Source organism: Chinchilla lanigera, unplaced genomic scaffold (genome assembly GCF_000276665.1).
Source record: "Chinchilla lanigera isolate Chin_1 unplaced genomic scaffold, ChiLan1.0 scaffold00108, whole genome shotgun sequence".
In the NCBI taxonomy this organism is placed as follows: domain Eukaryota; kingdom Metazoa; phylum Chordata; class Mammalia; order Rodentia; family Chinchillidae; genus Chinchilla; species Chinchilla lanigera.
The window spans coordinates 5159718-5172938 of NW_004955509.1; the positions used below are offsets into that span (position 1 = coordinate 5159718).

At 35.5% G+C, this 13221-nt stretch overlaps 1 protein-coding gene across 2 annotated transcripts in view; it reads left to right on the forward strand.

Annotated features, from left to right (window-relative positions):
- Positions 1–13221, forward strand: part of Pola1 (polymerase (DNA directed), alpha 1, catalytic subunit) — a 312299-nt gene that overhangs the window by 152333 nt on the left and 146745 nt on the right. For both annotated transcript variants that reach the window (XM_005407854.2, XM_013506296.1), the window contains 2 exons: positions 5817–5995; positions 8084–8215. In XM_005407854.2, the coding sequence (XP_005407911.1) occupies positions 5817–5995; positions 8084–8215 (311 nt within the window). The remainder of the gene's footprint in view (positions 1–5816; positions 5996–8083; positions 8216–13221) is intronic.

Sequence of the window (13221 nt, forward strand, 5' to 3'; positions counted from 1 at the left end):
ATATCATAAAAAATATTTAGTGCTCACTTTTCTAAATGTAAATTTTCTTATAGTGTAACATGCATGCAGAAAAGTGCACAAAACCCATCTTAGTTACTTTTCTCATTGCTGAGACAAAATACCTAACACCCAAAGTTAAAGGAGGAAAGGTTTATACGGCTCACAGTTTTTAGAGGTTTCAGTCCATCTGGATGGCTAGCTCCAAGGAGAGTGGTACATGGCAGAGAAACAGTTCATGGCAACCAGAAGATAGCAAAATAAGCAAGGTACAGCATCCTTCTGTCTCTTTTCTCCAAACTAAGCTCAAGAAACAGTATATTATTACATCCTCAGAAGCCCCCTCTTGTCTCCTAGAAGCCATCTCTATACCCCCCAGCACCAGAAAATTGCTTCTACCATGGTTTCTGCCATCATAGATGAGTTTTTCTTATTTTTGAGCATTACGTATGTTGTGTCCTTTTTTTGGTCTGGCTACTTTTGTGTAGTTATCTTTGTGAATACATCCTTGTAGTTGTACTTCATTTCTACAGTATTTCATTGCATTAATGTACCCCACTGTTTGAATATCTACTTATGGGTTGTTTTCACATTTTGGCTCTTATGAATAGTGCTACCTTGAGGATCCTTATATATGTCTTCTGTTAAACATGGGCATATATGTCTGTTGGGTATGTACTTAGGAATAGAACTGCTAGGCCATAGTATGTTCTGCTTTAGTAGATATGGCCAGTTTTCCAAAGTAAGTCTACTAATCTATATTTTCTACTAGCAGTGTATAAATGCTCCATGTTCTTGCCAGCACTTGGTATTTTCTGTGTTTTATATTGTATATATTAGTAGAACATTGTGATTTTAATTCGCATTTCTTAGATGGCTGAAGTTAAGCACTTTTTTACATTTTTCTGTTGGGTTGTCTTTTTCGTATTAATTTGCAGCATTCTATAGATACTCTAAATATGAGTTCTTTGAAATACATACTGCAAAAATCTCCTGGTTAATGTACTTTTCTTTTCAGATATGATTTATATAATTTACCATGGAAATGTTCAGATCTTAAAAGTGTCAAACAATCAGTTTATCAGAACACAGACTCAGAACATTTACATCACCCCAGATAATACTCCCTTGTAAAAGTAACTGTTCATCTGATTTCTATCACCGTAGTTTTGCCTGTTCTATAATTTCATATAAATGGTTTCCTACAGCATGTATTTTTTGTTTGCAATTTCTTTCGCTTAATATTTTGGAACTCTATCTTGTTGCTTGTATCAGTGCTCATTCTTTTTCATTGCCGAGTAGTATTTTGTGATAGATTGTACCATTTCTTCTGTTCTATTGACGAACACCTGGGTTGTTTCCACTTTTGGCTATTATGAATAAAACTACTATGAGCATTCTTATGTAAGGCTTTTTATGGATATAGCCTTCATGTTTTAAAAATTCACTAAATACTTGTTCCTTAACCATACCATATTTTCATTTTATATATTGTCCTCTATACAGTCCAGATATTTGAGTACCTAGGTTCATGCAAAAGAGAAATGATTTACTTCTTAAAAGAAGTTTTTTACAGCTGGGGATTTAGCTCAGCGGCAAAACGCCTGCCTGGCAAGCGCAAGGTCGTGAGTTCGGTTCCTGGTACCAGACAAAAACCAAAACCAAAAAAAAAAAAAAAAAAAAAAAAAAAGAAGAAGAAATTTTTTACAAGAAAAATGTCACAATAAAATTTCATTGAAAAGCTGAGTGTGGTGGCCCATGCCTGTAATTCCAGAACTCTGGAAAGCTGAGGCAGGAGGATTCCTAAGTTTGAGACCAGCCTGGGCCTTAGTGAGATCCTGTCTTAACATAAAATAGGCTGGAGAGGTAGCTCAGTGTGAAGGTGTTGGGTTTAATCTCTAGTACTATTAAAAAAAAATTAGAAGGGGAGGTAGAGAGAAAGAGAGATTGATTCTTTTAATCAGATTTACCAGCGGCTTAAATGATTCATATTACAAACAACTGCTTGGGAATACCAGTTACTTGCTTTACTCACTTGGTATTTCATTTATGTAAATTTTCCCTTCCCCATTGCATGAACATATGTAACTAAAAATGGCATTCCTGTAGTCATTTGCAGTTGTATTAATAGAGGCCCTGTCTTTTGGAGGAAGGAAAATATTTGATCAAATGCATCAGCCCCTCAAATAGCCATATGCTTTGAATTATGAACTGTTTGCTCTTTGGGAATAGGAGCAGGCGAACATTCTAAAATCAGGCATAGATAGTTAGAAAGTATAATGGTAGAAAAATAATTTTGTGCCAGATGTCACAACAGGGATGTGTGTGATAAGACTGTGGTTATCTTAAGTAAAAACAGTGCTGCTAAACTCATCCACCCCAGTGCCTGTGATGTTACTTCTATAAATACTTCTTGAAACATGAGAGCTTTGATCCTGTTGCCAAAATAATGTGAGATCCTAGAAATTTTCTAATTATAAATGACAGTATTTTAATTTCATTCCACTACCTCTTCTGTCCTTCCCATCCTAGCACAAGTGATTTGATCACTACAAGTCACAGGATTGAATTAAAGCATACATCATCTCTGCTTGTTTGTAGGGGGAAGCCACAGCTGCTCTTCCTCCAGATAACTGGCTTTTTAAAGCCCAAGCAGGTTACTCCTTTTATTCTGTGCCTGACCAAATGATTCAAGTCATCTCTCAAAAACTAGTCTAGTAGAAGTGGAAGTGTCTTTTCTCAAACGGGGCATAAAGTTTTTTTTTTTCCTTTAAGCCAGTTGCTCAGAGAAAGCTCCCAGTAGAAGAGGTAAGGAATTTGGAATGCAGTTTTAGATTTTTTTGTTCCAAGACTAATACAGTTAATGCACTCTATGGTGAGCAGTTTAATATTAACTATACAATGTATATGCATGTAGGGAAAATGTGATGATGAAGAATTTGCTTGAATGTCATTTCTGACAGAAGCGTTTACTTTTGGAGTGACAATAATTACAAAAGGAGCTCTATGTAGCAACTGTTTTGCACACTCTAAAATTCAAAATCTCTACCTCTAGGTGGCAGCACTAGATACTTTTTTCCTGTTGTGTTTCACTCCAGCCTTAATGAGTTGTGATATAAGCAGTAAAACTTTTAAGTCTGCTGAAACTTTGAAATAGGCTGCTATACCAATTTCATGAGGATTAGGAAAAATTAATTTATATCTTGAAGAAAACGTCTAGGGTTTGTTTAACCCTGGATTTTCATCTTTTCAAACAGGATTCAGTCAGCATTGGTACACTTTTCTTAACATGGCATTATATTTCTAAAAGATAATTTAGTCCTCTTTGATTTGCCTGTTGAATTATAATTGTCCTTTCACGAAAATCACATTTTAATGATGTTTTTGTATTCAAGTAATTTGTACAAGGATCATTACATACCTAATATTTTGAGGTCATTACAGTTTCTTTTCCCTTCACATTTTAAAATTCAACATTGAACTGGGACCAAGAGGGCTGCAGTTGAAGCCTCTTCATCTAAAAAAAATTCTTGCGAATAGATCTGAAGTCATTAGCTAGGCCGTTTGGCCTTGTTACTGTCATGGGAACATAAAAGCCATTTGTGAAAATGAACATTGAGAATAGATATGTATGTCATAAGATCTGGTATTTCTCCTCAAGTTTCCGCCAGTTTGGGGGCATTTCTCCATAGTAGCAAGATTGGCCGAGACCGCTTTTGGCTTACGCTGCAGGCAGGCTGCCCTAGGCCCGTACAGGCAGTTTCGTGCACTCGGGCGCACTGAGTGAGTCATGGCTGGTGGGGAAGGGCAGAGAGCAGCTCTTGTTGGTTCGTTTGCACAGGCCAAGGCAATTTTGTGTATGAACAAACAATCATTGTTTTGTTTCTTGTTTTTGGGGCTAAGAAGGAAGCTTGCCTTTTAGCAAACACTTGCTTTTAATTTTTTTCCTTACTTTCTTACTAGTATTGGCCCAGAAAATTGATTAATAATCACAGAGTCAGAGAAAAGGTAAAGCTGTTCTGTCATAGTTGCAGATAAAGGAAGGTATTATGTGAATACACTTGAATTCACAACTAGAGTTTAATGGGTTAGCCACAGTTACCTGTTACAGAAAAGAAATGGCCTCTTTCATGGGCATGGTCTCATTCAATTTCTCTCCCCTTCCTTATATTTAATTGTGAGGGTATATATTTCCACATATTTTACTAATTTGTTGTTTCTCTCTAGGGGATAAGTAACTTGTAAAATAAAATATAGAGGAGTCCTGGGGCCAAGTGACACATGTTATGTCACTGGTGAACAGTTTTTTCAAATTATTCCTGAATGTGTATTTTTTTATGATCGTCTATCACTGTAGGAAAGACTTTAAATTCCTACAAAGAGGAATTTTGCTCTTATGCTCTTATGTAGTATGAGCATGTTGGGCTGGGGATATAGCTCAGTGGCATAAGCGCCTGCCTGGTTAGCGCAAGGTCCTGAGATTGATTCCTGGTACCAAAAAAAAAAAAAGAAATTAATGTAGTATGAGCATGTCTTTCGTATGTTTTTCTAAATGTATAATCTGGAGTGATTTCAGTCTGGATTAAATGATATTTATTCTCTTTTTCATCCAAGGGACAATTACTGAGTGCTTTCCCATCATATCATAAGCACCACTGCACTAGGTTTGTCCTTTGTTGTCTCATACAAACTTTATAACTGTATGGTCAGTCATGCTTCCTCTATTTTGCAGGTGAGAAAACTGTGACTCTACATCTGTCACCTTATTCTTTGAAGTCTTTTTACTGTTTGAGAATTGGCCCTCTTGTATTTATGATTATTAGATGTCATTTGATAACTGACCAAAAGGGATTTAGGATTCTGTCAGTGGGTTCTGGATACATCTGTTAGATTATCTACCTATACAGCTGTTGACAGATTTATACTAAGAAAAAATAATAGCTTCCCTTAGATTTCCAAAAACCTAGAACTTGAGGGATTCCTATGATAGTTTTATGAAAATAATGTGGTATAATTCCCTTTCAGTATAAATTCACATAGTAATTTTAATAAATATGTTGTGAGAAGGGGAAAATTAGTTGGCCTAAAAGTCTCTTTTCTTTTAATAGTGTGTAAAAACAACATTGCATTAACTATGCATTGACTGATTTCTAATAGTTTGATTAACATATGGAAGGTATGTTTGGTTTCAGGATTGTCAGGGTCGTTTTAGCCTACAGAATCGGTAAATTCATTGTTTTTGCACATATTTTAAATTTCTGAATTCCAAACACCAAAAAAAATGTTGCATTTTGTCTCAGATGCTGCTACTGAATTTTAACCACTGAATTAGATTGCAACCTACATGCTGTTAACTATTGAGCCAAGATGAAATCGACCACTGCATTGAAATCAGGGTTAGCAGTTGTGTCTGCACTTGAAGGAGTTGTAATGGCAGTGAACCTGTTTTCTTTAATGGAATTTTTATTCTGTTTTCAGTTTAATGGTGATACTAAGAATGTTTCTTAATAACAGTACACCTTTCATTGAAGCTTTTCATTGTAACTTTAAGAAAATAATAAAAACACCCTATAAGAGTAGTTGCTTCTGAACCCAAACGTCCAGTGGCATATTTTTGCATTGCATTGTTGGAGTTACATGTTTGATTTATAAAGTAATCACTTACAAAAAGATAAGTGCCTTGTCTGTATTGTCTTAAGTTTAAATGGTTGTGTGTATGTGTATATGAACTTAAAAATCATTCTTTTGTGAGTTTTCATCTTTGGGGTATATTTTGGATAAATACTCAGCTGAATTTGTTTTTTGTTTTACGTTACTAGGACTTGACCCTGCCCAGTTTAGAGTTCATCATTATCATAAAGATGAAGAGAATGATGCTCTACTTGGTGGCCCAGCACAGCTCACTGATGAAGAGAAATACAGGGACTGTGAAAAATTCAAATGTCCATGTCCTGCGTGTGGAACTGAGAATATTTATGATAGTGTCTTTGATGGCTCGGTTAGTTTTTTTGTTTGTTTGTTTTCTTCTTTGATTTTGTAGGTGAATTTGTATAAACTGCCCTACTTTAGTTCCCTGCTTGACAGGGCATATAAAAGGGAAAACACCCATCTAAATGTTGCTTTTGTATCTTTAAAGAATATGAATTCTGCCCTTGCAATTTACTTTATTTCTGCTTTAATGTTTAATTGAAATGCTTAAATATTGTTTTTGCCTTCCTAGAGTGCTTGACCTTGGTTTTAAAATGGAATCACTTAAAAATTCTAATTATCTTAAAGTATTTTTATTGTAATTCCTTAATTAGTAACCTGTATTTCTGTGCTCCCAGCCTTGATTCATTAAGACTTAGAGCATTATTTTCCTTTATCTTAAATCAAGTTAATGGGAACTAAGTGTTTTGGTGAAGTTTTTGTTTCTTTACACATCCCACTTACCTCCTTTCTGACAAAGGTACTTTTCTTATCTTTTCTGCTGTCTTTGCATATCAGACATTTAAAAAGTCACAGGGAGACATTCCTCTCAAGAAGTACTGCCAAAAAATGTATCATTGACCTTGGATCAGAACTTGACACTTGGCCAGTTTACTTGATTCCACTAGTGTTGTATATTTGCTAGCCGTTGGCAAATGAGCAGGCAGCAGAACCGTAAAACCTTGAAACTGAAGGAAAAGACATCCTTTATCTAAATTAAAAGTAATTATTTTAAGTTAATTTGGACAAACAGCAGATGTTTTGCATTTTTTTGAATCAAAACAAAGCAGTCTTTGGAAGCAAGTGCAAGGAAGAGGCAGACACAGATCAGCAATACTTGCTAAATCCTTGAGTTTTGCTTCATTACAGCTGTAAATAAGATAGTTAATTGCATGGAGGCTTGACGACTTGCAGATGGGCTAACTGTGGAAGAGCCGATGTCAAGCTCTAAAATCTCTTCCACCTGGAATTGCTTAGCGTGGCGGGTAGGGTTATGTACCAGATTGGAGCAGGAAACCAAGATGTTTAAAGTATCCAAAAGGAAAACAAATGCTTCAGAAACCCCAACAATTTTGCTATATATTTGCTTTGCCTTTGTTTGAAATAAAGCACAACATAACAAAACACTTTCTCCAGCTACTAATAGTTACTCTTTCATGTTTTTACTATTTCAGCCTCTCTCCCCGTGTGTACATTTCATTTTTGGAAAAAATGCAGCAATTTTAGATGTGCAAATCTAACAATAAGTGATACTGCTTTTGTGGCACAAAACTTCTAATTTTTAGCTTTTATTCTTAAATTGAAAACAAACTAATGTCATAAGAGCTCTTGCTGTATCTTCAAGTTTAGAATGAATGAGTACAAATTTAAAATTTTGATCAGTATCTCTTAAGGATGTTTATTTCGAGTAACATGATTTTACTGGTACTTTCAGAGGGGAAATTATTTTATCCATAGAGTCTTTCATGTATTGAGTATAAAAATAGTGATTTTAGAGTTTTCCCTTTGACTTTGTACTCCACTATGATTATGGTTAAAAAAAAAAGGTATGTGGGGCTAAAAGGGTCTTTGCAAGGAAAATAGTAGAGAAAATAGAGTTTAAAAGTCACCAATAGAGGGGCTGGGGGTTTAGCTCAGCAGCAGAGCGTCTGCCTGGCAAGCGCGAGGTCATGGATTCAATTCCCGGTACGGGGGTGGGGGTGGTTGGTGAAATTAAAAGTCACCAATAGGATGCCAGGCGTGGTGGTGCACACCTGTAATCCCAGCACTTGGGAGGCTGAGGCAGGAGGATCTTTGCGAATTTGAGACCAGCGGGGCTACAAAGTGAGCTCAAGGCCAGCCTGAACTGCATAGTAAGACCCTGTCTCAAAAAGACAAAAATAAATAAGTAAATAAAGTCACCAATAGGGGCCAGGGATATAACTCAGTGGCAGAGCACCTGCCTAGCACGAGTAAGGTCATGAGTTCAATTGCTGGTACCAAAAAAAAAAAAACCTCACCAATAAAATAAATTAGGAATATTGTATACCAGGAAGCATATAGATTTTTAATACAAAAACCTTTTTATAACTTTGCAGTAACCTTTTTTTATTTTACTTCTATGTCCTGACTTCTGTAGGGAGCTGATATGGAGCCCAGCTTGTATCGTTGCAGCAATATTGATTGTAAGGCTTCACCTTTGACCTTTGTGGTACAGCTGAGCAACAGATTGATCATGGACATTAGACGATGCATTAAAAAGTACTATGATGTAAGTATTTATAATGAGATTTTTCTTACCTATACAGCTTACTGAGGTGTAGTACTTGTTTTATTGGTTTTTAAGAAACTACAAAATTTTGAAAAGACTTTGGGGCGAATTCTTGGTAAACATTAAAAAAAACACAGCAAATATGTAATTTTGACATATTAGCACATGAATGATTTGATTGTCTCATGGTCGCAGCGTCTTTTTCATTAATGGCCATTATTTTCAAGAATGGAATTTTGATTTTAAGAAGAAGTGATTACAAAACCAGGAAAAAAAATTTTTGTTTATTGTTACCTAAATAAATAAAGTGGTCACAGAGAAGGGAAAATATCAGTATTGCCTGTCTTAGGCAAGGAGAACCGTAAAATCAAGAGTGGTGATTTTAATGAACTGCCCACTACCTAACACTTTGTGTTTACATGGCAGTATAAACTGCTTCCTAGCCTAGTTTTCTGAGGAAATCAAAATAAACACGTTTTAAATGTAAGTGCAGTTTGTCTGGGGTTTTAAAGAGAATGTTTGATAGTCATTAATATATAGTAAAAGTTCCAGAACAATGAGTGAGTTGTCTTCACTTTTATTCAAAGTTTTTGCTTTCTTTTGAACACATTTCATATGAATTTTAGCTCTTCTAAAATTAAAAAGACCCCACATTTCCCATTTTGATTTTTCTTAGTGTTTCATTACATTATTTGTCATCTAAACAAATTGCCTGTTATTTGGAAGTTCACTGTATCTTCTTTGAAGAAGCTGCAGTAACAAAGTATTGCCAAAAAATGTTCAGGTTCTAGGAAGACTCATGTCCCTTACCAATATCATTCTGTACTTTCTTACATGTTAATTAACGTATAACATTACATTTTCTTGCATGGCAATTTCTGTGAAATAATGAGATTATTTCACATAACATGAAGTAGAACTTATTATGTAAAAGGCAAATATTAGATTATTAAGATGAAGAGTGAAAATAGAGTTCCAGCATTGTGATTTTGGCATAGAATTATTTGTCCAAGAAAAAGAAAAGGCCAAATAAGTTTGCCTGAGGATTTTTTAAAAAATCATAATTTTGTCTGCATTTTGAGAAAATCTGGAAAGTTTTACTGAGTAACGTTTTGCTGCACTTAATGAACAGTTGGATGGGAATAAAGGTTATCTGTGGGGTCACATTCCGCAGTAGATGAAACGTTCAGCACTTGAAATGTTAGGCCTTTATTTAGCATGAAGAGCCCAAATCAAAACTATTCAGCTTCTCATTTACCAGCCTCTTTGAGCAGAGTAAGATTCTTGACTCTTGGGAAGAATTCCGAGTTTTCTCTCTGTGTTTAGTCTATCAAAGTCTTCACCATGGCAATGTTAATACTAGAAGAAACTTGTCTATTTCTTTCTATAAGAAGGAACCATCTGTTTTGACTAAGTTGAGAATAGGCAGAAAAATGATCTTCCCTTTAACTAGAAATGTGCTTGAATTTAAAGATTGGAGTTTTCACCTAATTAGGTGTGTATGTGTTGTGGTGGTTATAAAAGTAGTTTTCAAGTCAAAGAACCTATTTTTAGGGATTCAGATAGTTAACACAAGGTTTCTAGAGCACTTAAGTATCTTGTCCACCAGCCATCTCACTACCAACAACAGATTTTCTGTACTTAACTGCCTATTTGATTGACTTTTTCTAAGGTATTTGTAAATAAAATGGCCAAATGTCACTCCTGCAGTTGAAGATTAATGTGACTGTTCTCAAAATTAGAAATTCTTTTCTTTACTTTCTGATCTTAATTTTCCATTGGATGATAGAGAAAGAAATCCATTATTTGTTCTTTTCATGGCCCCATGCTGAGGAGATGTTTCAAATCAGCACTTTATGCAAAAAGCTCATCTACCTTTAGGTTTTACTGTACTTCAGTATTAGACTATTCTGTTTCCTCCTGACCCCAGACTTAAAGGAACTTTTGCCAGTAGAAAGTCATGGCACTGAGTTTGTTTTGTTCTTTGTCCTTGAGTAATGCTGATTGAGTTAGTTCAGTGGGATGTATTACAGGGATGATAATCCAACTGGAGACATATATCAAATGTACTGGAGGCAAGGATGTGGATGCTAAGAGTGAGGTTAAATTCTCTGAAGCTGATTACCAAAATGTTTCTTTATGTTTTGTAACATAAAAATACTATCTACTGAACATAAAAATTATTTATGGAACAAGGGCAAGAATCTCAATGTTTTTGTTGTAGTGTTAGAATCATTGCAAGGGAAGGCAGCCTACACTGAAAGAAGTCATCTCAAGAAGGAAGAAATGTGAAGGAGATAAGTGGAATATGGTGCTTGACCAAACCCTTAACCTGCTAAGGAACATAGTTCTAGATCACTAAGAAATTAGGTTGTCAAGAAAAAAAAAAGTGGACAAAGGTTTAGAATAACAAAGCATAACTCTAGGTCACTTTTGGCAAAATACATTGTTTGATATCTTCTGTTATGAATCAGTACTACAGACTGAATTAGTAAACGGTGTAACATATTCTTTAAAGTATATGTATCTGAGAATCAATCTCCTGTCACATTTTAATCTTCTAGTATTGGCTCCTTCAATAGGAGAAGAGATGAATTTTTTCTCTCTCACCATGTATCAGTAATTCCCTGGAATTCTCAATTCCTAGACCATTTTAAATTTTGGTAATATATAACAAAATTTTAAAAGCATTGGGCAAGGACATAAGTAATATATTCATTTCTTTAGGAAGAAGTGAACTTTGAACTTCATCCTGCAATTTGGCGGAGTGTTGAAAAACTTTGAGATAGCTCTAATTCAAAGTTAATTTCATGCCCTGGTCCTTGTTTGTTCCTCTTTACCAAGTTAAAATCAAATTTGTATTTTTTGAAAATCATGAAAGGCCAACTTAATCTATAAGCTTTTAGGGATGTTTTTGAAAGACTCAATTTTACAGTGAAAAATTCATACCTATTCGTGTCTTAAATACTGCTCTAGGAGAGCAAATAGACACACACACATACACACACATACGCATACACGCACGCGTGCACACTTGCCCACGCTTAGAGAGAAGCACTAGCTAATCTAAATTGGGAAATGAAGAGGGCTTTTTTTAAGCATGAAAATTTCATCATCTTGTCAGCTGGCAGAATGCCTGCTGTGTGGATTCACAAAGGCTAAGAATTGCACTTTCATGAAATTTTCCTCACTAACTGCCCTGGTTAATTTGAAAGATAACCCACTGTTCTAATTCATTCCTCAATTGGGCGGTGCAGGTTTTATCTTTGATCTGACAAAGCATTTGTGTTAATCGTTTTGGCCCTCTACTAGACACTCTTGGGATTGTGCTTTTACAATAAATGTGTCTGTGATAGCTCTTTAGTCTATTATACTTACAATAGATCCATAGAACTGGTAATTAATTCTCCACTGCTTTGGAAATGGGAAGAATAGGTGTAGCTCTGTCAAGTACTGCTGGGAAGTTTGTTTAGCTGGTTCATTTTTGAAGTGTTCCCCCTCAATCGTCCAGAAGCAGCCATAGAGGAGAATCTGATATTGAGAAGCTGGCTTACCCTGATGACGTACTGATAAGTGAGAAATGCAAGCCCTCTTGGTACCTGGGAGCGGGTAATGGGTCATTTACTTTCATCTCAAGTACTATTAGTTATAATGTACTTTAAGCCCTTATTTTAATACTTAAAGAGCTATTCCTTTCTAAAGGGGAACCTTTGAAAGATACAGGGGTAAGAGTCAACTCAAATATATTCCCAAATTCTCATTGATGGTTCATTGCAGGTTTATGAATATTCTAGCAGGGCAAAGTGTATTCCTCATCAGCCGTCTAGTGTGTCTAGCATTCCTTAGAATGCTTCACTCTGATTTTTAAACATCAAGATATTGCTGGTCCTAGATGGGTCTGGCCCTCCATCTAAAAGAATTAACAAATGAACACTGGCTGTCAAGTGCCATGCATATGATAACCCTTGATGAATTGCTGGGGCCAGAATTGGTGGTGATTTCCTTAAAAATTAGCCATAGGCTTTATAATTCCAGAATTTTCTTGAATTATGCTTTTCTCCCTTAGGATAGGAGTTATGCCTTCTTTGATATATTATCTGTGGTCTGTGCCATAGCTCTTCGCTCTCCAGTAGTGTGTACATCCTAATGTTTGGTAACCAAAAGAAACAACAAATACAGGTTGTAATTTGCTATTTTTTAAAAAATTCTTTTCGTACACTGTTATCATGCTGCCAGATGATTTATTAATGGTATATGAAATTCTCAGATTAACACTATATTTATGGTCATGAAAGCACTGACAAATTAAGCTCTTGTTATTCAGTCTTCTATATTTTATCTCACAGGTCACTGTACATTTCAGTATATGCCTGTTCCTAACTCAAGAGCCTTAATTTGTTTTCTCCCAGAGCCAAGTATCAGGCAAAGAGACATTGATTAGAAACACTATTGTTAGGATGCAGATAACATCCTGCCTAAATTTGCTTTCATTGTCCTACTAGAAGAGTCGATCTCTAATAGCAGAACATGGCAGAGGAAATTGAGTTTTGTTACCTTCTACCTCCTGCTCTGTCTTTATATTTTTCCTCTTTTGCCTCTTTGTGTATTAATTATGACAGAAGCCATATTTCTAATCTCTTTTGGTTCCTACTTTTATGAGGAATTAAAAATAATGCCCAGAGTGTTAATGACAACCATTAAGCATAATATTCGTAAGCCAGAGATTCAGTCGATGCTACGTCTTATCATTACCTATTATCATTGTATCACAAGACACAACGAGGGCAGAGTGAAATAGTGGTCAAAATACAAAATACTTTTGCTCCACAAAAACCTGCATCCACCTAGCATCACGGGCAAGCTGACACCGTATAGAGTGCCCAGCAATGCATGGGAAAGGTTAGTTATTTTATTAGGACTACACAGAACTAAGTTAATAAATAAACCTGATAAATTAGATGTGACACAGCCTTCCCCTCCAACCCACATCACCTGTGTAAATCACT